At 52.9% G+C, this 24,074-nt stretch overlaps 2 protein-coding genes and 1 long non-coding RNA gene across 7 annotated transcripts in view; 1 reads left to right on the top strand and 2 right to left on the bottom strand.

The window, feature by feature from the left end:
* Positions 1 to 8,253, bottom strand: part of TNXB (tenascin XB) — a 60,682-nt gene extending 52,429 nt beyond the window's left edge. For 2 of the 5 annotated variants that reach the window (XM_079933722.1, XM_079933720.1), the window contains exons 1-2: positions 8,210 to 8,252; positions 7,755 to 7,955 (exon numbers count right to left, since the gene is read on the bottom strand). The gene's annotated coding sequence lies outside the window, so the exon portion shown is untranslated. Of the gene's footprint in view, positions 1 to 86; positions 4,074 to 7,754; positions 7,956 to 8,209 lie in introns of those variants that run through there. The other 3 variants (XM_079933724.1, XM_079933723.1, XM_079933721.1) reach the window with 2 other exon arrangements.
* LOC307192617 lies at positions 4,071 to 11,377 on the top strand. Its single transcript, XR_013830144.1, has 3 exons — positions 4,071 to 7,105; positions 8,714 to 8,804; positions 9,126 to 11,377. It is a non-coding gene; the product is annotated as an uncharacterized lncRNA (long non-coding RNA).
* Positions 11,378 to 14,435: 3,058 nt separating this feature from the next.
* On the bottom strand, positions 14,436 to 23,739 carry ATF6B (activating transcription factor 6 beta; the record flags this gene model as incomplete). The annotated part of the gene is given in 19 exon segments (XM_079932857.1): positions 14,436 to 14,455; positions 14,458 to 14,664; positions 15,167 to 15,251; positions 15,393 to 15,504; positions 15,724 to 15,794; positions 15,998 to 16,079; positions 16,265 to 16,372; positions 16,534 to 16,713; positions 17,166 to 17,257; positions 17,350 to 17,535; positions 18,198 to 18,331; positions 18,493 to 18,624; positions 18,715 to 18,850; positions 18,991 to 19,076; positions 21,988 to 22,123; positions 22,634 to 22,725; positions 22,976 to 23,054; positions 23,193 to 23,272; positions 23,646 to 23,739. Coding segments are annotated over 19 exon segments (2,100 nt in total). The 5' UTR covers positions 23,728 to 23,739.
* Positions 23,740 to 24,074: the final 335 nt, after the last annotated feature.

The raw sequence follows: 24,074 nt of genomic DNA on the forward strand, positions 1-24,074 counted from the left end.
GGGCCTTTGCACTCTATGTCTCCTCTGTCTGGGACGTTCTCCACTGAGCTCTCGGAGGCTGTCTCCTTGTTCAGATCTTAACTCACATGTCATTGAGCCCCAGAGGTTTTCCTTGATGCCCCGTTGGAGCAGCCTTTCATCACTCCCCAGCACAGGGTCCTCTGCTTATGTTCGTAAGGCATCTACTGCTGCCTGAATCAACTGTTTGTGTGGCTACTTGTTTATCTTTCTCCCACTGCTAGGATGGGAACTCCTTAAGAACAGGGACCTCATCTGTCCTGGCACTGCTGTGCGCCTGTGCCTGGCACGTGGGAGCTATTCAACACATTTTTGTTGAATGGATCAGTGGATGAATATAAAAGACTAATCCTTCCACAAGCACCCGGGTCCCAGCTTCTATTGTCTTTCAGAAACCTTAAGGTGTAGATTATCCTCTCTCTCTTTTATTCAGCCCCTTACTGTCAACTAGATCCTTCCCGTCAGCTTCCCATATGAGCTCAAAAAGCTCCTGTTTAAAACAAAAAACAAAAAAACCCCTCTTCCTCAGGACTTACATTACTGAATATCAAATATCAAAACATTACAAAGGTGCAAGGATAGAGAGAACAGAATAGGGTCCAGAAACAGACCTACACATATGTGGTCACCTGATTAATGAAAAAGGTACCACTGCAGTTAAGAGGAGAATGAATTGTCTTTGTGATAAATGGTCCTGGGTCAAATGAAGATCCACATGGGAAAAAAAAATCTATCTCTACCTTATGTCCACCTACAGAAATTAACTTAAAATGAATATATAGGGACTTCCCTGGTGGCACAGTGGTTAAGAATCTGCCTGCCAACGCAGGGAACACGAGTTTGAGCCCCGGTCCGGGAAGATCCCACGTGCCACGGAGCAATGAAGCCCGTGCGCCACAACTACTGAGCCTGCACTCTAGAGGCCATGAGCCACAACTACTGAGCCCACACGCCACAACTACTGAAGCCTGTGCACCTAGAGCCCGTGCTCCGCAACAAAGAGAAGCCAACGCAACGAGAAGCCCGCGCACCGCAACTAGAGAAAGCCCGCGCGCAGCAGCAAAGACCCAACGCAGCCAAAATGAAAAAAAAGAAAAAAAGGATTTCTTAAAACCTAACCGCAAAACTTAACCATAGAGGTCATCAAAAGACACCATTAAGAGAATAAGAAGGCAAGCTACAGAGTGGGAGAAAATAGGTGAGATATGTCAGAATATGAATATATATGTATATAAATTATATATGAAGGGGAGAGTAGGACACAGTTATTGAGAGTGAGAGAGAGGATTAAAATCTAAACTAAAGGCCTCTCACTGTTGTGGCCTCTCCCGATGCGGAGCACAGGCTCCGGACGCGCAGGCTCAGCAGCCATGGCTCACGAGCCCAGCCGCTCCGAGGAATGTGGGATCTTCCTGGACCGGGGCACGAACCCATGTCCCCAGCATCGGCAGGCGGACTCTCAGCCACTGCGCCACCAGGGAAGCCCAACCCGTTTTTGAAAGTGGCAAAAGAAACAGGCTCTCCAGTAAAGAATATAGCCAAAGGGCCAATTAATATATGAACAATAAACATATGTATGTGTGGAACAAAACCAGTAATCAAGGAAAGGCAAATGAAAACCGCAACAGGATGCCATTAAATATCCACCAGCACGGCTAAAATTAAAGGGACTGTTGTTGCTCAATATTGGCAAGAATGTGAGGCTACTGGAACTCTCATTTATTGCAAGCAGGAGCAGATATTAGTGCAACCGGACTTCCCTGGTGGCACGGTGGTTAAGAATCTGCCTGCCAATTCAGGGGACACAGGTTCAAGTCCTGATCCGGGAAGATCCCACATGCCGCGGAGCAACTGAGCCTGTGAGTCACAACCACTTAGCCTGCGCTCTAGAGCCCGTGAGCCACAACTACGGAACCCATGCGCCACAACTACTGAAGCCCGCACACCTAGAGCCCATGCTCTGCAACAAGAGAAGCCACCACAATGAGAAGTCTGTGCCCCACAATGAAGAGTAGCCCCCACTCGCCACAACTAGAGAAAGCCTGTGCACAGCAATGAAGACCCAACGCAGCCAAAAATAAATAAATAAATATTATTTTAAAAAAAGAAAAAAAGAAAGAAATTAGTGCAACCACTTTGGAAAACCAGTAAGCAGTTTCTACTAAGCCATACAGCCTATAACTTAGCAATTCCACTTGTTGGTAAATATCCAACAGAAACGACTGCGTACATCCTCGAAAAGACATGCACAAGAATGTTCATGGGATTTTTTTCATATTAGCCCAAACTGGAAGCACCTCAAGTGTCCATTAATAGTAGAATGGATAAATAAATTGGGGCATAGTCATAAAATGGAATACTATACAAAAACACCCTCTTGGGACTTCCCTGGTTGTACAGTGGTTAGGAATCAGCGCTTTCACTGCTGGGCCCCAGGTTCAGTCCCTGGTCGAGGAAGATCTGCAAGGCGCACGGTGAGGCCAAAACCAAAACAAAACAAATAAACAAACAAACAAAATGAAAAAACACCCTCTTGTTACATGCAACAACATGGACAAATTTCGCACACATAACACTAAGCAAAAGAAACCATACACAAAAAAAGAATGTTGTAAATGATGCTATTTATATGAGGTTCAAAACAGGCAGAGCTAATACAAGATAGGACAGAATTACTAGAAATAGTTTGTACCTGGAACTGGGTGGTGGTTAAACATATGTATACATAATCAAAATTAACTGAGCTATACACTTAAGACATGTGCATTTCACTATATGCACAAAAATATACTTAATACACAAAATATACAAAAATACACTTAAAATTTTTTTTCCCCAATCTCACACTCCCTCCAACCACCACATATTTTTCTTCTCCACTTCCTGGCCATAGTTGTCAAAAGATTTATCTGTACTCGCTATTTCTATTTCCCTATATCCCATGCATGCCTCAATCTGTTCCCACCTGACTTCCCGATCTCCTTTCAACCCAAAGGTTACCAAATAGCCCTCCCAAAGGTCTCCCAATGATCTCAGTGTCACAAAATCTAAAAGACGTTTGTCTTCACCTTACTTGCTCTCTCTCAAAATCACTGGATACTGTTGACCACATCCTCCATTTTAGAGCATTCTGTATCTGTGCTGTCAATAAGGTAGACAGGAGAGATCACTGACTCTCGAACACTTGAAATGTGGCTAGAGTGACTGAATTTTCTTTAGTATTTTTAACAGCTCCCCAGGTGACTGCAGTGTGCAGCCAGAGTTGAGACCTACTGCAGTAGTCGTCCACCCAGGTACCTTCATCCAGACCCATGACTTTAATTTCCAAACTATACCCCAACATATAAACTCTCTCCTCTTAACTCCAAGCAATATATCCGACCTCCTATTTGGCCTCTCCTCTTGGGCACCTCAAATTCAACATGTCTAAAACTGAACTCAACGTTCATCCTTCCTGTACTGCATCCCCTCTCAGTGTTCTCTACGGCAGCTCATGGCCCCAGCCTCAGTCATCCAGCCTCACGAGCCAGAAACCCAACAGCCTGTTCAACACCACTGTATTTCATCATATTTACCCATATTTTATTGTAAACACCTCTTTAATCTGCTTGTATCTCTCCCTCTAAGCATCATTATAGTCCAAGCTACTATCTACCTTTTGCTTGACAACTGCGGTTGCCTCCTAGCTGGTCGCTCTGCTTCCATCCTTGCCCCCTTATAATCTTGCGAAGGCAACTAGAATGTCCCTCTCCCCCTAAAACTCTTCAGTGTCGTCCTTCCGAATACTCTTCAAACACTGACAGACAGCCCTGCAGCATTCGGCCTCTGCTGACCTCTCCCACCTCATCTCCCATAAGACTTCCCTCCCCTCTCTCCACTCCAGTCTCACTGGCCTTAAGTCCCCCACACTCTTCCCAGCCCCGGACCTTTGTATCTATGGTTTCCTCTATGTGGAATGCTCTTCCCTTTTTTCTTGGCTTCCTCATCCTTCAGGTGTCAACCCCACATCACTTCCTCAGGAAACCTTTCCTGCCCAGGTCAGGTTCCCCCTATCACGTGACGTCACAGCATTGTGTAACTCCCATTTGTAGTATTTATGACAATTTATAATCATACATTTATTTGCGGGATTATTTTATTACTTCCTTGCCCACACTCAATCTTGCCTGCTAGACTGTAAGGTCCATGGGGGCAGGCGTAGCACCTGCTTCTTTTCTTGGCTGCTATATCCTTGCATCTGGCACATGGTAAGTGCTTGATAAATACTTATTGACTATATAAATATTTAGTCAATTTACATAGCTCAACTTAAGCCCAGGACTAGCATCAGGGCTGGAACCAAGGACAGGACCAAGGTCAGGGCTAGGACCACGGACAGTGTCTGGGGCTGTAAGTTGGTTAGAAAGAGCAGCTGGGGCAGATGCTGACCAGGGAGCAGGCCAGGTGTGGATCCTGGCAGGGCTGCATGGTACAAGCACTTTGGAAAACCATTTGGCACAATCTACCAACTCTACTAGAGCTATATGCCAACCCTATGACCTGGCACTTCCACTCCAAGGAATATATCCACCACAGCAGTACTACTCATAATAGCCTCAAACTGGGAACTACCCAAATGTCTCACATAGGTAGAATGGATTAAATAAAGTGTGGTTTGTTCACACAGTGGAATAAAATAAAGCAACGAGAACAAACTACAACTATATGCAATAACATGGATGGGTCTCCCTAACATGGGGTGGAGCAGAGAAGTCAGACACAAAAGAGAATGTGCTGAAACATTCTATTTGTGTGAGGTTTGAGTCTAGACAACGTTAAGCTTCAACTGGTAGTGTTACAAGTCAGAAGTGTGGCACTCTCGGGGGAGTAGTGACCAGAGGGGCATGGTGGGGAAATTCTGCGGTGCTCAGAACATCCTGTTTCTTGATCTCAGTGCTGGTTACCAAGTTGTGTTTGTTTGTGGAATCCACTGAGGCAAGAATTGGGGAGCACAGGGAGACAAGGGTTAGAGAGGAAAGGTAGTGGGGCACTCGGGGTGAACCAGGAGAGGGGGCTATGGTAACAGAGGAGTGTGCAGGGGGCAGGTTCAGGCGAAGGGTTAAGGAGAGGTGTTAGCAGGTGCCCAGTTCTTCCAGACCAGAGAGGCTGGAGTGGGAAGGAGGGCAGGGTGAGTGGTGGGAATGCTGACTGGTGAGGAGGGAAGGGACTGTGACTCGCACCTCCTTGCAACACGCACACATTTCCTGGCTTCCTACACTTAAAATTCTCCTCTGAGTCTGAGAGAAAGAAGTTTCCGGGGCTATCAGCCATCATACCCCGCCACCACCCCACGAGAGATGGAAGGGAGCTGGACTAAGGGACAGAGCGTTTCCACACTGAGAGGCACCCTGCCCGACAAAACCTGGGCAGAGAGACCTGGCAGGCACAGAGCTGCCCTTCCCTCGGCCCCTCAGCCCTTCTCTCAGCTTGGAGTGTAGCCTTGGGCATGAGGTGGGCTCTGACCTACCTTCAAATCCTGTTGCCCTGTGTCGAAGGCCGTGCACATCACCGGGTGCGTGCACACACAAATACACGTACACAGACAAATGGACTCACGTGCGCTCCTCCACAAATACAAATATGAACACACTTCTTGTACACGTATACTCATATTTATCCAAAGAAGCTTGCATCTTTGCAGGCACACACACATAATCTTCTCTTCACATTTCCTCCACACCTAGTCATTGGGTGATGCCTAAAAAAAGCTGATTTCTCACTGGCTCAGAGGGCAGCTATGTGAGTCAAAGAACTTAGTTGGAGTGAGGGGAATCAGACAGGAGGCCCTTCTCCAGTGGGGAGCAGAGGATACAGGGTGCCCCACACCCCTGGAGGCCTTTGGGAGCTGTCCAGTCTCCCTACCCCAACAATCAAATCCTGCATCTCTCCCCACGTGGTGGGGGGAAGGGGCAGGGTCTCTGCAGCAGGAAGGAAAGCAGCAGGAAAGCAGTGAAGCTTGTCTGAGAAGAGAGGAGTTGCCCCCACAGGCCACACCCCCAGAGCCTCCTTCCCAGTACCCCTCTCTGGCCGGGTCTCCACCACCCCCCAGCTCCCCATTCCCAAGTCTTGGAAGAATCCCGCTCCTCTCTCAGCACTAGGAAAGCAGAAAACTTGGGTGTCCCTTGTGTTTCCCCCTCATCACCCTCCCCTACCGCTGCATCTGGGGTGCCTCATCTTCTCGGCATCCTCCCCAGCGTTGGAGGGCTGGCAGGGACGGGGGGGGGCATCTTCCCAAAAGCTATGACTCAGCATGCAGGCTATTCATGTCGTGGCCAACTTTGACACTTCGCTCATCAGGGACTGTAGGTCCCAAGAAGTGGGGAGAGAGGCTGGCTTCCGTGAGGGAGGTTCCAAAAGTGGAGGATTTTGGCCCCATCCCCATGCTTTTCTCTGTTCCTCATGGCACAAGAGGAGTGAAGGTAGAAGGATTCCAGGACTGTGAGATGAAGGAGGGAGATGAGGGCGGGCTCCAGATACTGGGTTGGAACCAGGTGACCAGGAGATACCGGGAGAGGGGGGAGTTGGAGGATCCAGATGCCCCTTACTCTGGGGAGCTAATGGGCCAGAGAAATGGGAAAATTAAAAGAAAGGACTTCCGGACCCCCAAGGGAAAAGAGTTTTGGCGGCAGTGAGAGATAGAAGGTGGGTTCTGGTCCTGCACTGAGAGACCAGGACTGAAGGGAAAGGAAGGTTGAGGAATTGAGGTGCTGGGTCCCCAGGGCTTTGGAGGCAGGGCCAGGGAAAGAGGGGAGGGGCCGAGGGTCTGGGAAGTGGGCGGGGATTGGAAGCCGACAGACAGCAGCTGCGGTGTTTCCATGTTTCCGAGTTGTTTCCCAGTAGTTCCTCTCAGTTCCATTTCCAGTTGTTTCCAAGCCATTAAATTCTTTCCAGGCGAGATAAGGGTCCCGCCTGTCCCACCCAGGGTGTGTCACGTGTAGGGGGGAGGTTCAGACGAACAGAAGCAGGAGAGCCTGGAAGGGGGATGGAGCGAAGACGGAGCCCCTGTGCCCCAGGAGGCATCTCTCAGTCGTCACAGCCCCGCTGAACCGTGAGTCATGGGTGCAAAGCTCTCTGCCAAGAACAAGTTTTAGGATTCTCTCTGCAGACTCCGTGCCCTTCCCAGACCTGAGAGTCCTGACCCTGCTTCATTTCAGCACTTCCTAAAGGCTCCAGACCCCCAGAACTCCCTCCCGGGCCTTGCAATCCACGTGCTGCCACCTGGGGAGTCCCCACCTGGGTGCTCAAAGAAGCTCCCTAGGGCACCTTCCTGGAGCTCCGGCTCAGCGGTTCCAGCCGGAGCGCTTGGGGTTCCACCAGCACTTTCCTCCTGAGGTTCAGCTGGCCACCAGCTCCGCGTGGGCCCTGGCTTCTCCAGCCCCAGCAACTCCAGGGCCCAGAGCCCCGGCTCACCGATAACCACCTCCACCTTGGTGCCATGCCTAGTCCTGTCCAAACCCCAGCATCTGCCCCGCCCCTACCCCTCACCAACACCCACACTGACTTGTCCTCCCAGACACACCCTCCACAGGGAGTCCAGTCTCCAGCGCATAGTCCTATTCCTTCTGCCCCGATGGAAAGTCCCCGCTCTGGTAGGCTCTCCTGGGAGGCTCTCCTGCCAACCTTCACCTGGGGTGTGGGGACCGAAGTCCCCGCCTCTCCCGGCTCCTCCTTCTTTCTCCCGGAGTGCCGTTCCTTACCTGAGTAACAAGCGGCTGCGGTGTCTCTGCACCTGCTCTGTCCTCGACCTTGGGAAGGGGGTTCTCGGGGCAGGGTGGGTGGGCGCCCCTTGGCAGCCCTGGGCTCCTGGATGTCCCTTTGCTTGTTCCCTGCAGCAGGGGCTCACTGAGCCGCCACCCGACCGTCGATCTGGGCTGCGACAGTGAGAAGGAGGGAGTCTGCTGCGAGCAGGGGGAGGAGAAGGGGAGGACCAGCATGAGGTCAGGGAGGGGAGCGGAGATAGGGCAGGTCCTCCCGCCCTCCCGCCCCTGCCAGGCCCTCCCAACGTCATCACATGCCACCCCTCCTCTCCCCCCGCCGTCATCCCGACCCCCCCGACCCCCCCCATCTGGGATCACTGGTCCCACAATACCCTCATCTCACCCACTCCAGCCCTCGTCCAACCTCCCACATCCTTTCCTTATCCCATTTTTACCCTTCCTCCTCGCCCTAATTTCTGTCCAACTTGACAGCCCCATCCTCATGCCACTTCTCCTTTTCCTCCACCATTTCTCCACATGTTGCCCCTGTTCTATGTTTTCTCCTCTCTAGCAACACCCTTTCCCATGTCCAGGCCCTCTCCCTCCTCCCTCCCCTGCACCTCCCCACCTCTTCCCAGCTGCCACAGTGCTCCAGCTTGGATCTTGCCCCATCTGTCTGTTGCCCAGCACCCACTCCTTCATCCCCCAACCAATTATCTCCCGGCAGGGCAGGGAGCATAGGGGATGGGTGGCAGGAGGAAACCTCCCTCCCAAGCCTACATCTCTCTCCAACAGGGGCCTTCCCTTGTCCCCACCTCTGCCCCTGCCCGGCCTCATTGCTGCCACCTGCACTCTCCCCTTTTCTTGCCTTGTCCCCGTGCTGCCTCTCCCCATCTGTACTGTTCAATCTCTGGTTCTCAGCTCGGGATCAAGGACCCCTTTTCATTCTCTCACCTCAGCAAATTCCTGGAGAAATGACGGATGAGGCTTGGGCACTGGCTGGACAAGGGCTTGGCTGAAGACCAGGACATAGGAGACTTGGGAAAGAAGGTGGGGTTCAAGGGAGACAGGGAAGGGAAGCCCGAAAGTTAGGAGGTTTAGGGATGGAGAAAGAGCAAAAGGCAGGTGCAGATATGGGGGTGGGGGCACAAATGGTGAGGTGACATTCTGGAAAGTGGAAGAGGGCTAATGTCTGGGTGCTGCAGGGGAGCAGGGGTAGGGAGAGAGGCATGGGCTGGAGGAAGAGGTCACTTTGATATCGGGCAGAGACAGGAAGACTGACCAGAGGGCAGGGTGGCAGACACACCCACATCAGGCTGCTGGGCTGCTTCTCTGGTCTCATTTCCCCATGTGCTTTGCCACTCTGACAAGGGGCTGAAAAGGAGACTTTGGCCAGATGAGAAATATCCAGGCTGAGGGAGACCCCATCCCAGGCTTCACACGGAGGATAAAGTTCTTGCCACCCAGCTACAATCCTCACCATTGAGGAGTAGCTTGGTCAAGTCACAGGTCATGGGTGAAAGGGGCGGGCAGGAGGCTGTGTGTGCCCGATTCTGCCGCTTGTGTTGGGGCACAGGTGTCCGTACCCTGGTCAGGTCCCCAGGGTCGTGGGTGTGGTGATCCTGGGTCAGGGTGCGCTGGCCCAGCACCTGGCTGTGCCCTATGCCCTGTGAACTCCCACTGGCTGAGGGTGAAGGCTTGCATGTTCCCTCGCGTGGGTGTCCCTGTGTGTCCGTGTGTCTGGGTGTGTGTGTGGCCGTTTTTTTTTTAGTGGCTTTGATGGGGAGGATGAAATCAGCTTCTTGGATAGAGCTGGGCTCAGCTTCCTTCCTCTGCCTTGGCCCGAAGCCCCCAGAGCCTGGAATAGGTAACAGCTTCCCTCAGATCTCCAGGCAGGGGTTGGGGGAAAGGAGATGAAAGGACGAAGGAGGGTCTGAAACAGCATTATGTGGAGAGAGCAGACTGCAGAGAACAGATATTCTCTGATACCCCAGTTTCTAGTAATTCTAATGGTCATATCCTTTTTTTTTTTTCTTTTTGGTCCTATACCCTGTCTTTGTTTTATTTATTTTTTGTTTATTTTTATTTAAATTTTTATTTAATTTATTTTTTTGGCCACACCACATGGCATGTGGGATCCTAGTTCCCCTACCCGGGATCGAACCCACACCCCCTGCAGTGGGAGCATGGAGTCTTAACCACTGGACCGCCAGAGAAGTCCCTTGGTTTTACTATTTAGGAAGTATGGTCACCACAGGTATACTTGGCCCAGACAGTGACCAGAAGACCCTGGAGAGAAAGAAGCAAGAGCTGAAAGGATGGCCCTGGGGTGTTTTGGAAGTCCACTTCTGAGGAGAGACGGGATGCCAGAGTCAGAGAAGGGTGCGGGACTCCAGACATTCACAAGCTCACAGGGCATTAGAAGAAGCCACTGGAGGCCTGACAGACATAATTCCAGGTTCTGAGATAATCATTATCCAAAATGTCATCCACGCCCTGGATTTCAGGCTCTTGGAGGAGCTTATGTCTTATATATGTTTGCATTTTATCAGAAAAGCACTGGGCCTCGCATAGAGCAGGTGCTTCATAAACGCCTGTCAAGGGCTTCCCTGGTGGCACAGTGGTTAAGAATCCGCCTGCCATTGCAGGGGACACGGGTTCGAGCCCTGGTCCAGGAAGACCCCGCATGTTGCGAAGCGACTAAGCCCGTGCGCCACAACTACTGAAGCTTGCGTGCCTAGAGCCCGCGCTCCACCACAAGAGAAGCCACCGCAGTGAGAAGCTCACCCACCGCAACGAAGAGTAGCCCCCGCTCTCCACAACTAGAGAAAGCCCGCGCGCAGCAACGAAGACACAACGCAGCCAAAAATTTTATAACTAAAATAAATAAATAAATGCCTGTCAATACTGAGCTGTGAAATGACTGGGAGAGGAGGGTGTGGCAAGAGTGTCTGGCAGGGAGCCCCAGGGCAAAGGCAGGGAAGTCCAGTGGTCAGAGACGGCTTGCCTTCCCTGAGGTATCCCAGGCGATGGGCAGAAAGAAAGGCTGGGGTCTTAGCAAGAGCCTGCATGCTCTGGCTATTCTCTGAATCCTCAGTCCAGGTGTCTTCAGCTCTGGACCTCCATCCTTGAACGAAGCTCCCAGTTCCTGTCCTACCCTCAGGAGGATAAGGCATAAAAGGTACAGCAAGGAAGGAAAGGGAAAGCCACGAAGGAGTCAAGGAAGACACAGAAGAGTAAGGGCAACTGAGGGCAAGGGCCTGAAGGATGGGGAGAGGGAGCAAAGAGAGGCCAGGGGCTGCGATCCAAGGAAGCAGTCCCAGACTCGGGAAGATAGAAAACAGTTGTACTGGGCTTCCGTTTACAAAGCCCTTCCTACACCGCAGCACGTTATTAATCCCACTTTGTGCTGAGGAAACAGAGGCTCTTAGATATTAAGGGACTTGTCCTGGGGACTTCACTAGTGGTGGTGAAGGTGGGCCTCAGCCCAGGTTTTCTGATTTCAAAGCCTGTATTCCTCCCCTCCCACAAGAACAGCCCCAGAGAGACTGAAGACTTAGGGAAGAAATAAATGAAGGGGCTTCCGGTGGACTTGTTTGAGAAGAAAGGGTGGGTGATGTGGATTTTTGAAACTTCTTTCCGCATCCAGTTTTTATGTAGATTCAGAAGAAATTGCCAAGTATAAGTCAGGGGGCGGGCAACGCTCCATTATTGAGATCTGGGGGGAGGGAGATGGTGAGGAAGGGGAATGTGGAGAGAAAAGATTGAGCCTGAGATTAAAGATGGGAGAGAACTAAGAGGTCGGGGCTGAAAAGGGGGCAAGAGAGCCACAGGAGGAAGGGTTTGGACCCTTAAAACTTCCTTTGCCTGGAGACATGGGTGTAGGGCAAAGGGAGGGGGGAGGACATTTCTATCTCATGACAAAAGAAAGTCACACAATTATTTTGTTCTCTGCTCTGGGGCGGGTGGGCGCCCATATTTACCAGAGGGACCGAGGTCGCTGTAGCAACCACACATCTGGGCCCCGGAATCCAGATGTGCTATATCCAGAAGCCATAGCAGAACGATGAGGCAAACATGTGAGGCTCTCCAGTGCTGGCCCCACAGCTGGGAAGAGGACAGAGGACCGGAGTGGGGAGGTGAAGGGAGAAGGGGGGGCAGAAGGAGGAGGAGAGGGCTGAGGCAGGGAGAAGAGAGGAAGTCATGGAAGGGGACAGGGAATGTGGACAAAGGAGTGGAAAGGGCCATGGAAACGGGGTGGTGCACACAGGGTTCGCAGCAGGAGGAGATGAGAAGACCCAGAAAAAAGGAAGGGAGCAGACAGTGAAGCAGAGGGGGAGGAAGGGAAAAATACAAAAACCGGGAGAAACAAACAGGTGAACAAAGAATAAAGGGTCTGAAAGAGAAGGTGATGACTCGTGGTGGGTAGAGGGCAAAGAAAGGCAGGAAAGAAGTCTAGAGAAAAAGAAGAGGGAGAGACAGTGGGTCAGGGGTCATAAGAGGAACGAAGAGCAGACTCTGAGGAAGGAAAGCAGCAGAACTGAAAGATAAAGAGGGTCTGAGCCAGAAGGGGGCCAACAGGAGGTGCAGGAGTGACAATGGCCAGCATGCTGCGGTGGCCTTCGACGGGGCTGCAGCTGGAGACCCACGTGGGCCTGAAGGGCGGCAGATTGACCTGCCTTCCCCCTCCACAGCACACCCACTCTCCACGCCTCTCCTGGTCCTTCCCACCACCCATGCCCTTGGCCAAGAGTCTGACTCTCGGTTCACACCACAGTGCCAGCTGTCCCTTGCCACTAAGCCAGAGGAGCTGTATGCCCCACCCCAGAGCACCCAGTCTGAGATGCCAGTACTTCAAGCACTTTCCTGAGCTGGGGTCAGGAAAGAGAAAAAGCGATGGGACAATGAAACAGTGATGGACCCAGATGGGAGAAAAGCGGAACTGAGGAGAAAAGGACAATGTAAATGGAGGGAGAAAGGAGCAGGGGAGGAGAGAAAAGTGTGTCCACTAAGGACCAGGCAGCCTGCACGTCATCTTTCCTCCCCACATCAACCCTGAGAAGTAGGTAGGAGTACCCCATTTTACAGATGAGGAAACTAAGGCTCAGAGTGTTTGTTACCTACCAAGGACACCCACTAACAAAAGGCAAAGCAGGGGCTCCAACTCAGGTGCTCTCCCTCCAAAATCCCTGTTCTCCTTGCACTCACTGCCTGGATAAGGCTGGAAACAGCTGGAGGGACCTTGGGACAGGAAGTGCTGGCGGAGGAGCCAGGGCTGCCCTCTGGAGGGAGGAGAGGCCTAGTTCCTGGGGGCCCTAGGTTCCAGGTTGCCATAGTTACTTGGTCTGTTTTCACCCCAAACACAGTAATGGGGAAGCGGGGGAGCCTGGCTGAACACGTGAGGTTCTTCCCGCTTTCAGCCCTCGGCTTATGGCCCGGGCAGCCCCTGTCCAGCCACCTGGGCATTGAGCCCAGGCCTAGCCCACACCCTCCCGCTGACCCAGGACGCTCCTGCAGGGCCAGGCCCGTGATGCTGCTGGACAGGAGCTGCTGATGGAGATCCCCCCGAGGCTGAGTGAGACTCAGCCCCTCACACGTTGCCCTGTTCCCCTTCCTCCTAATTAGAAAACACAGCCTTTCCTGCTGGCCCCGTGCTCCTCCTTTTCTCTCAACTGGACTCTCATGTTTTAGTTTCCTCCAGTTTAGGGCTAAGGAGATGCTCCTCAACGTGCCCCTTCCCTCCAAACACTGCCCCCTTCTCCACTGTGTCTCCTTTCTGGGCTCACAGCCCCTGGCCCCACCTCCACTGTTAGTTCAAGCTGCTAGTCCTGGAAAGCAAGGTGGGGGAGAACCTGCAAGAATGCACAGGACCCAGGGAGGACGCTCACCCTGAAGGGCGTGGGGCCCCCTGTCCTTCCTGTTTACTCAGACACATTCTGGGAGCTGCATCCTCCAGCCTGTCACGCCATGGGACAGCCCTCCCCCACTCCCCCGCTCCCCCGCTCCCCCCGCTCCCCCGCTCCCCCGCTAGACAGCAGACATACCCGCCTTGCAGGGGTGGGGATAAGGGGATGATGTGAGCTCTGCGATCACACACCCACCCCACCCCAGAGCCAGCCATGTCTTCAGTACTTGATTCTCTGAACACTGGCCCTATGCAAGTCACTTTCCCCAGAATTCCCCGTCACGAGCCAGTTAGGCAGGCACCATTCCTTCAACTCCCTCCAAGTTGTTTATTTAATAATAAAAAAGAAGATATGCACATACATACACCTGACCTCCCTCCACCTCTCCTCCTTGACTCTCAGGAACTAGCTCCAAAATGTAAAAACTTCCCTAGTCCCGCCTGGGGACTAAATTCCCACCTCCACCCCCCAAACAGAAACAAAAGAATAAAGAGTGTACAGGAGCCCACCTACCCCAAAACTTAAGCTCATTCAACACCCTCAAAGAAAGAAGCAGGGACACGGGGTTCACAGAAGTGAGAGGAGCCCTATATTCCAAAAAGGGGTGAGAAGAGAGGAAAACTTCCCCGCACCTCCAAATAAGTGCTTAACCCCCATACCCTGTCTTTCCTTTACCAATTGCCCCCAGCCCAGGGATCAGGAAAATTCGAAACAGTCCCACTTGGTCGCCCCCACCCCCTGCCCCCCAGTTCTAAGTCAGTGTGAGTCGTAGAGGTCAGGGATGATTGAGGTAGAGGGCTGACGGGCGGCCTGGTGGGCCTGGCTGGCTGCAGAAGCTGGCAAGGGGCCACCTGTGGCATTGCCCGGGCTTGAGGACGGCTGTTTTCGGAGTGAGGGGGGCACCGTGGAGGTCTTGATGTGGATCACCCTGGTGTCCATGACCTCACACTCGATCTGCATCATCTCCTCATAGTCTCCCGGGGGCCCCCGGCCTGACAGGGTCTCTGTGAGAAGCGGGGAGTTAGGGAAGAGGAGAAGGAGGGGTCAGAACAGTAGAGGTGGACAGCGGGGGAAGGGCAGTGACGAGGAAGCAGAGCCCCAGTGGGAGTTAAATGAGAGGGGAGGGAGGGAGTTGGTGCAGGGAGAAGGAAGGAAGTCGGGGAAAAAATGACACTGATGAGTGTGAGGTCACAGGGGAGAGGACAGCAAGAGAACAAAAAGAAGAGTCCGGCGGGTTCCCAGCCCACACCCCTCTGCCCAGCACACCCTAAGCAGTTTCACCTAGGGAGGACCCGCACCCTCATCTTCCTCCCAGCAGTGTCCTGCATTTTATTTTTCTATCCAGTCATTTCTGGCTTCTTCTCACCCATGCATCTAGCATCTCTATAGAATTACCACTCCTGTCCCCATCTCCCCCCTCAACTCCTCATGCTGGGTCTCCCCACTGGAACTTCCTTGTTCCTCAATTTCAGGACCCCTCCCCACACTGGGCAGAGAAAGAATTACCATTGGGGGCCATGGCGGGCATCACCAGGGACATCTTGGGCCGAGAGGTCTTGTTGTGGCTGATGGCTGGGAGCAGCAAGTGGTCCTGGGAAAAAGAGGGGCCAGGCTGGGAGGGTGGAGGAAAAGATGTTGACAGGCTCCCCGGCCCTACTCTACAGCCTCAACCTGCAGGCAGACTGCTGGGGAACCCAGGGTGACAGGGATGGGGCCAGGAGGAGAAACTCACCCTTCGGAAGGAGACAACATAAAATGTGTCTTCCCGTCGGTCAATTGCATCCAGGAACTCTGGCTGTGAACGGTCTGGTTGGCGATATAGCTGCAGCTGGCCCACAGCATCCCTAGACGGGCAGGGAAACGGGATTGGCGAGGAACTAAGCCCAGTGCCCAGTTCCCAGTGCGGAAGGGGGAAAGGATGAGAGAAAGACAAGAGACCCCCAGGGGATAAGGGGAGCATCACGCCATCGGTGGCAATGATGACGAGCACAGGACAGCTCCTTAGGGTATAGCTCTTTAGAGTGGAACCTCACTTAACAAATAAGTGCCCCCCCAAGACTCACCTTTCTGGGGGCCCAGGGGGTTGGGTGGGGACTGCCTTAACTGGAGGCGACTTCTTCCATAGCTGAGACTTCTGGAAGGAGAAGTATCTGAGGATTTGAAGAGGGTGGAGGGAAAAGGGAAAAGAAACAGACAGCCCCTGGGAGCTGACGCCACCGCACACCCACCCTCCTACTGCCCCCAAAGCCCCATAACAAGATGCCCTCTTAAAATCCCCAGGACATTCAGCCCTTGTTTTCAAGTGGCTTTCCTTGAACCAGCCCCACCCCCTCCTACCTGTCTCTCCTGGGGCCTCTGGGGCATCTTCCGCCGGCCTCTCTGGTGGCGCTGGACCCAGCCACTCAGCTCATCAGCAAGCCTGGGGAAGCAGAGGACGGGTAAAACCTCTGTGCCAGGCCAAGACTCCCACTCTCCTCGCCCACACATAGGAGGGGAGAGAGAGGGCACAGAGAGCTGGTGCTTCAGCACACAAGGACAGCCAGGCCGTCTGTGGAGGCGCCTCGGGACAAGAGGGAAGGCGCCCCGGTTGTGAATGCCCCACACCTCAGGGACTCGGTCCTGTTGAAGTGCCGGCAATCAGAGGAGAGGAAGAGCTGGTCCAGGTCTCTCAGCAGCAGCTCCTTGGTGCCCCCAGGGAAGGCTGTCAGGTTCCTGGAGTGAGGCAGGGACGAGGCAATGACCTGAGGCTGCCCAGTGCTCTCCCATCAATGGAGAAGGTCATGCTGGCAAGAGAGCAACTCCAGCTCCCCTCAAAAGGAAAGGTCACTCTGGGGGAGAAGACACACTCAAAAGAGAGAGGGCCCTCTCCTCACCTGAAACTTGGCTGGCCCGTGGAGCTGGGCTGGGTCTCCTTGGGACCCTGGGAGGGATGCTGGGGGTGCTCGACTCTGTGAACTGGCTCTTGCGCCGAGAACTCCAGCAAGTGTCTCTGGGGTCGAGGCTCCTCTCTGCTCATCCGAGGAGAGATGGGAGCTGGAGGAGGCTCACTGATGCTGTGGATAGGAAAGGACAGAGCACGAGGAAGAATTCCAGCTTTACTGAGGGGCTAGTTAAGGGGGAGGGCTCTACAGATAGTCCGCCTGGTTCCGATCTGTGCTACAAGACTGAATCTCTTCATCTGTAGGACGGAATGAGAACAGTCCCTACTCATCGAGCCAGAAAACACGAGGAAAGGAGAGTGCTTAACCAAGGGCCCAGAACTCACTAAGCACTTAATAGTCACTATTTTTATCAACGTTCTCACCACCATCTCCTCCAGGACATAACACTTATGAGAGCAATGAGGGAACAAGAAGGGACTGACTGGATACACCCACCATCAGCGCCAAGGACATCAGAGCTGTCTGTGTGCAAGTAACGAAAGTGACTGTGCCAGAGCAGGCAATCGGGCAGCCGGGGGCTGGGCTCCACCCAGAAGGCTCTGGGGAGGCAACGAGCGTCTCACCTGACAGGCCCAAAGTTGAAGGCAATGAAGAGAAGGAAGACCATGATGCAGACCGCCTTCCTGTTTCCAGACCCTAACTTGAGCTCGCTGTTCTAAGATGCAGAGAAAGAGAGAAGCCAGAGAGGGGGAGTCATTCCAAGGAGCCCGTACTCCCACGGGTCTCCCAAGGACACCCGGGTCTTACCTCAGCCAGCAGGGCCTCCAGCCGCCGGCGGAGGGCAGCATTCTCCCGCCGGAGCTGCTGGTTGTCGGCCAGCACAGCCTGCAGCCGAGCTTCCAGCCCCTGCAGATACTCTTTCTTCTTCCTCCGGGACTGGCAGGCCGACTCCCGGTTCTTGATCATTCGCTGCTGCCGCTTCAGCAGCTTTGCCTAGGCACAAAAGGGTCAGAGAGACAGGGAAAGAGGGGAGGGAGAGGGGCATCTCACCCTCCAACTCCAGGGACCGATCACCCAGAGCTCACAGGGGCCACTCTCCTGCCTTCCTAACCTCTACCTACAGAGCCAGAGAGAGGTTCTTCCTCTCTGCCAAAACATTCCAGGGAAGGGGCCCTTCTCTCAACCACTCCCTAATGCTGTTCCTCAGCACTGAGAGAAGTTAGACTGTAGGAGGAACTTCCCCCATCCTGGTTCTTCGTGGAACCACAGTTCCTTTCCTTGATGGGTGGTCTTCCTTCTTCTCAATTCTCCTTTTTAGGACCCGAAGTTGACGCTTGCTAACATTAGAGAACAGTTTACCTGGTCTTCCCCTAGGAAGCAGCCTCCCTCTTCTCTAACACAGGATGACTCCCCTGCCTTTGATGTACTAAGACCACGCCCACTTCTCCATCTGCAGGGGTAGCAAACCCAAGGATCCTAAAACTACACGGAGTAGATACTCATATATAAAAGAGGTCCACGTTAACCTTCAGGACCGTCTTATGGGCCTGCTTCCTCACTTTTTGCTCCCTTCTCACTCCACAGTTCTCTCCCACGACAGTTCTCTTCTCTTCCCATTACTAGCCCTACTCCTCTCCTCCCCAGTAAATGCTTACATCCACCTCAGGCGGGCAGGAGTTCCCAGGCATAGGAGCTGGAACAATGCTCTTCCTCTCAGGCCGTGGAGCAGGGGGGGTCAGTCCCTCAGGCTGGACTCGAATAGCACCTTGGATGAGAACAACTGGGGACACTGGGGCAAGTGGACAGGAGAAGGAGGTCAGAGAGCTGGAAGTCAGGTGGGTTCCTTGTGTCCACACCCACACCTGAGCACCCAAGTGTCGGGAGGCTCAATGGCTGTGAGCCCCCTGAGAAGGTCAATCCAGGCCACCTCCTTCTCTCCTTCTTTAGTACCTGGGGGTGGCTGGACAAGGGGCTGCAAAAGGACAGTGGTGCTGGGAGGCACAGCTCTCGGTGGCATCGGGACAGTGGTTATCACCACAGGTTTGGGCTGCAGTGGTGGCTTCCGGGCGGGCAGGGGTTTGCCTGAAGGAAGGTGAAAGGAAGGAAGGAAGAAGAAATGTCAGGACTATAGGCCTCTTGCGAGAGACTCCAGGTGTCAGGAGGCCTCATTACCTGAGGAGCCATCAGAGGACAGGCCCATGCTGATCTGGACAGCTCCAAGTGGGGGGCCTGAGACATCCCGCAAGAGACACCCTTGAGGGGATGGGGACTCTGTCTTCACTTCCAGTACCTCCTCTCCTATAAAAGCCTACGTGGGGCATTCCAGAAGATATGTGAGTCAGGAGGAGTGCTGAGGAGACGGAGCTGAAGAAAAGAAAGCTCTCACACCTCTGAGAGCCAGAAGGAACGCACCGGCGTGCTGGAGGGAGGAAGGAAGTGGATGCTCACCTGGTTGGGGGACTCCGCAGAGAGCAGGGAAGCCTCTGAGTTGATGGAGGAAGATGGAGAGACAGGCTCTATCTTAATCTGAACATCTGCGGGACAGTGGGATGAGACAAAAAGCTGGATATCAGACAAACACTGAAGGAGAAGAGGGCTAAGATGGGGAAATGGAAGACATGGTCATTTCTCCTTGTACCTGCAAGGAAAACTCTTCTGGCCCAGGAGGGCAATCCAGAGGAGGGGCACCATGGAGCTGCTAATCTGCTGCCTCTCCTCCTACCTCTTTACCCAGGACTCCCTTTCTCCTTCCGTGGCCCCTATCAGTTGTTTTCACCGCTGCTCAGCTTCCCTCAAGGCTGTCCCTGTGCTTCTGCTCTCCCTCTTTCTTCCTCACACACCTTGTCCATTCACATGGAGGAGGCCCAAGCAGGATTCGGCAGCATTCGTAAGGGCCCAGATTCCTGTCTGGCTGGATTTCCACCTCATCCTGGCCCAACGCGATCACGCGTCGCCACACTGACAACTGCCCAGTCTGCATCTCTACCCTTGACTGCCCCGCTGCACCGTGATCCTGACTCCCAAGCTGCCTGCTGGTCACTTCCTTTCTCAAGCCTCGCCGTTCACCCAAATTCAACTGGCCTTAAACAGGGCTCACTGCTTGTCCCTTCATACAGATTCTCTTCCTTCTGTCAGCCTTCAAAGCTCAGTCACCTCTGAGCCTTCATGGCTTCTGTTAAACCTATCTATAAAAATAAAAAACAAACAAAGAAAAAAAACCTATCTATAAGACCTGTTGATTGCCCCATGGAGGTGAACCCGTCCGAGGGCCAGATTCAGCCCCGAGGTCAATGGTCCGCTACTACCTCTGGTCCACAGCACGCATTTTGATACTTAATTATATGATTGCCACTACTGCTATTTCAAAATGTCATAACTACTTATATATTTTGATAGGTAATACAGTCATATGATACAAAATCCCAAAGGAAGGAAGGGGAATTCAGTGAAAAGGAAATTTCATTCCCTTCCTTGTCAACCAGACACCCAGATCCCCTCCTCAGAGGTGACCACTGTTTGAGCTATTAACCATGTGTTATAAACCTCATGAAACTCTTCAAAAGCAAGGACTATGTCTTATGCTTCATGTCTGTCAAAGTGATGGGTAAAGTACAGGCCCTCAAAAAATACCTAAATACCAGGGGAGACTCTGACTCCAAAAACACTATCCTTTGCAAAACCATCAATAATCTTTTTGCTGTTATAGACTTTTCAATCCGTATTTTGTTTGTCCTCTTTGTAACATTTAATCGTATGCTGGATATGAGCTGTTTGTCCCTCCAAACCCACTCTCCATCTTTCCCTGCCCTACTCTGAGGCCCGGGGGAAAACATGAATGGAGTGCACCTTGGGGCTCTCTTGCCTTCTAGCTTCTGGTTAAAGTTCAACCAAAGGGAGGCGGTGCTAGGAAACCCTGAAGTTGCTTTGAAATCAATAATCAACATGGGGGCTTCCCTGATGGCGCAGTGGTTGAGAGTCTGCCTGCCGATGCAGGGGACACGGGTTCGTGCCCCGGTCCGGGAGGATCCCACATGCCGCGGAGCGTCTAGGCCCGTGAGCCATGGCCGCTGAGCCTGCGCGTCCGGAGCCTGTGCTCCGCAGCGGGAGAGGCCACAACAGTGAGAGGCCCGCGTACCCCCCAAAAATAAAATAAAATAAAATAAAATAAATAAAATAACCAACACGTCCCACACTGAATTCACCACGTGCTCCCTGAGAAGCGGGCTCCTGCTCCTGCAGGCTCTATCCAGTGGCCGGTACCCTCACCCACCGGGTGGCTGCCCTAGCCAGAAACCCAGGCACACTCTTTCACCCCTATCTCTCTTCAACGCCCAGGGGGGTCACTGCACTCATCCATTCTAATTCATGCTTCCTCAAATCTGCCTTCTTCTCAGCAGCTGAGTATCTTACTTGATTAACCGCATGAACCTCTTTCTTGGTCCTCCTTCTGCTTCCAGTCCTGTGTCTCTGCAATCCACTCTCTACTCTGCCACCAGAGTCCTCTTCCTAATAATATTGCTCTCCTGCTTGACTCTTCAAAGGCTCCCAACTGCCCACAGGAAAAAAGCTAAGAGTCCCTTAGCAGGGTTCCTACCTGGCCCTGCAGCCTCTGCATCTCCTGGCCTTTCTTTACTACCCCACCTCACATCCTCTCTAAAGAGATGCACGTTCCTTACAAACACAACCAGTCCCCACGTTCTCCTTCTGGTTAATTCCTATGTGTCCTTTGAAACTCGGATCAGGAAACCCCTCCGCCTAGAGTACACCCTTGAGCCAGCCCCAATCGGGTGAGAGGCCCCCTCTTGTGAGCTTTCAGGGTGCCTGTGACAGGCTCTATCCTAGAATTAGTACACCTTGCTTGGCTTTCTTCCCCCCACCACACTACAGGGGCCTCAAGTCAGTGTGGTGGTTAACGTGTTCTTCACCTTTGCAACTCCAGCACCGTGTCCAGTATCTGGCATGGAGTAGCTGCTCAATAAACATGTAAGAGTAACTAAACTCAATAACGCTTTTCAAAACAGCACAAACAATGTTACTTGTAGAATCCAGGAGTTGGGTATATGGTATTCCAACTTTTCTGTATGTTTGAAAATTTTTATAATAAAACCTTCAGGGGGAAAGTCACATAGATAAAAATGCCCTAAACTGTCTGCAAGTTTATGCAAAGCAACAGGAAGTTAAATCACACAACAGGTGACTAGGAACAAGAAAAGAAAGAAAAATCATCCCCATTTCTTCCGTGCTTCACTGGCTGTGATTTCCTGAAATCCTCCCTCCCGCTCCCGGCCTCTCTCTTGGTTATCTGCCATTTCTCCTCGCCACCTTTTCCTCCCTGTCCTGCTGACTGCACTCCCGCTTCCCATACACACATGCGCGTGCACGTGTGTACACGCATACATACACTCTACCTTGGTAAAGCCTGAGGATGGTGCAGGCTGTTATTACCTGAGGCATCATCAGAGGTGGGGCCCACATTGATCTGGACGGTTTCAAATGGGGATGTTGGATCATCTCCCAGGAGGCAGAGTGAGGGTGTCAAGGACTCTGACTTCACGACCAGCACCTCCCCTACACCAGAGGCCTGGGTACGAGTCAGGGTAAGAAACAAGGAAAGAAAACAAAGGACGTGTTGAGAGTAAGAGCAAGAACAAAAGCTTTCGAGCTTACAAACCACCAATTACTTGACATTCATACTCAGCATCTCCCTAGGCTGTGTCTGGCCCCTGGTTCTCTCTTTCTATTTTATTCCTGGGAGGGGTGATAAAGTCTCATGATTTCAAATATTGCCTTCGCGTGGACAACTTGGACAAGAAAAGTTCCAGAATTCTCAGCAGTTAACAACTCTCTTCTTCCCAGGCCCCCCATGGCTGCCACATTTCTCTGTATATTAAAAAACTCCACCTTCAATTCTAGACAACCAAAGAATGGAAATGTGAAAAATGAGGATATAAAAGAAATGGCAAAGGCAGAAAAGAAGCCCCCCACCAACACCCCATGACTCGCAGCACACAAATCATTTCCTCAGCATCTATAGGTGAAGTCGAGGGAGCTGAGTCCCTGCCACAGACAGTAGGAGGGAGATGACTCTCACCTGGCTGGAGGGCTCTGCAGAAAGGCGCGAGGATTCAGAGCTGAGGGAGGAGGAGGAGGAGGGGGAGGATGGCTCAGACTTCACCTGAAGATCTGGAGAGAAAGGGGTTAGAAAATAACCTGGAAGCAGAGCCTGACAAGAGTCCAAAAAGTGCCCAGGATTTTATGGGGTAAGGACCCCTCACTGGGGCAAGGGGGAACGAACACATATAAAGAATCAAAGAGGGAGAAGAGTACACAGGCAATCAGGTGGAGGAAGCGTGAGGATAAGAGGAATTGCAGTTTCTGGGAAACAACGGAAGCTCAGGGTTTCTGGATGAGGGAATCACACAGGGTAGCTTACCTGGGAAGATAGGCAGAGAGTCCCAGGGGGGTTCAGGAGGGCTGACATCCATCTCCAAGTCCAGGGAACTGCTGTCAAACTGAATAAGGGAGGATATTAGATGGCAGGAGTGTGAGGATGACGGGTGGCTCCAGATGACCTCAGGCCGGGGGATGAGTCCTGGTTCTGCGACCACCCTCACCCACCAAGCGTAAAAGACCAGGCTGGGGACCGATACCGGGACATCCTGCTCCGGGCAAAGGAAGAGCTGCGTCTGCTCCTCGGCCACTTCATCCAGGCCGGTGTATAAGGTGCTGTCTGCAAGAGGTGCGGAGGGTCGGGGGGTCTTCCGGTAGCGCAGCCTTCGGATCCACACAAAGCCCTCGACCCATCCCTCATTGGCTCGGCTCGGCCGGACCCACCGCCCGCCCACTTGAAAAGTGATATAGCCAAAGAACTTCAGCCCCTCCCTCCCCGACCCCGGAACAACTCCATATTTCCGCAGGAGCGGAGGTCTTCCCCAACTCCCGCATCCCCCGAAAGCACAACTAGCCTCCCGTTCCGCCCTCCTTCAGGTGGTGCATTCCGTATTTGCCCAGCCTTCCTCCTTGGGCCTCCGCTTCCTCCTGCGTGCCTCAGGGTCACAGTACGCCACAGCCCTTTCCCCTCCCCGAGGCCTCACTCCGCGCACCCCAGTCCTCCGGGCTCAGCAAATTGTCGGTGAAAAAGCGCGTCGGGTCCGCAATCTCGCTGAGGAGCATCAGCTCCGCCATCTTTCCCCCCCGCCCCCCCCAACCATGAGACGGCTCCCAAGGCCCGCCTCTCCCCATCATCAACTAATCAGTTGGCTCTTAAAAAAAAGGGGGCGGCCCGGAAGCTCTACTGACCAGTAAGAGACCTGGGCACTGAGCACGTGAGTCAATAGAAGAGGAGGCTGTACAGGCCGGGCCAATGGGAGTGCGGCAGGAGGCTAGCCCCTCCGCAGCATCGGGCAGTGAAATTTGCGCATGCGCCAAACAGGACGCAGCCAGAAAGCGCCTAGGAAATGGAGCTACCAGGTTTTGAAGTTTCGCTGTCGCCCCCCCCCCCCCGGGCGTGTCCTGAATTTAGAAGTGTAGAC

This window comes from Stenella coeruleoalba (assembly GCF_951394435.1).
Source record: "Stenella coeruleoalba genome assembly, chromosome: 10".
NCBI lineage: Eukaryota > Metazoa > Chordata > Mammalia > Artiodactyla > Delphinidae > Stenella > Stenella coeruleoalba.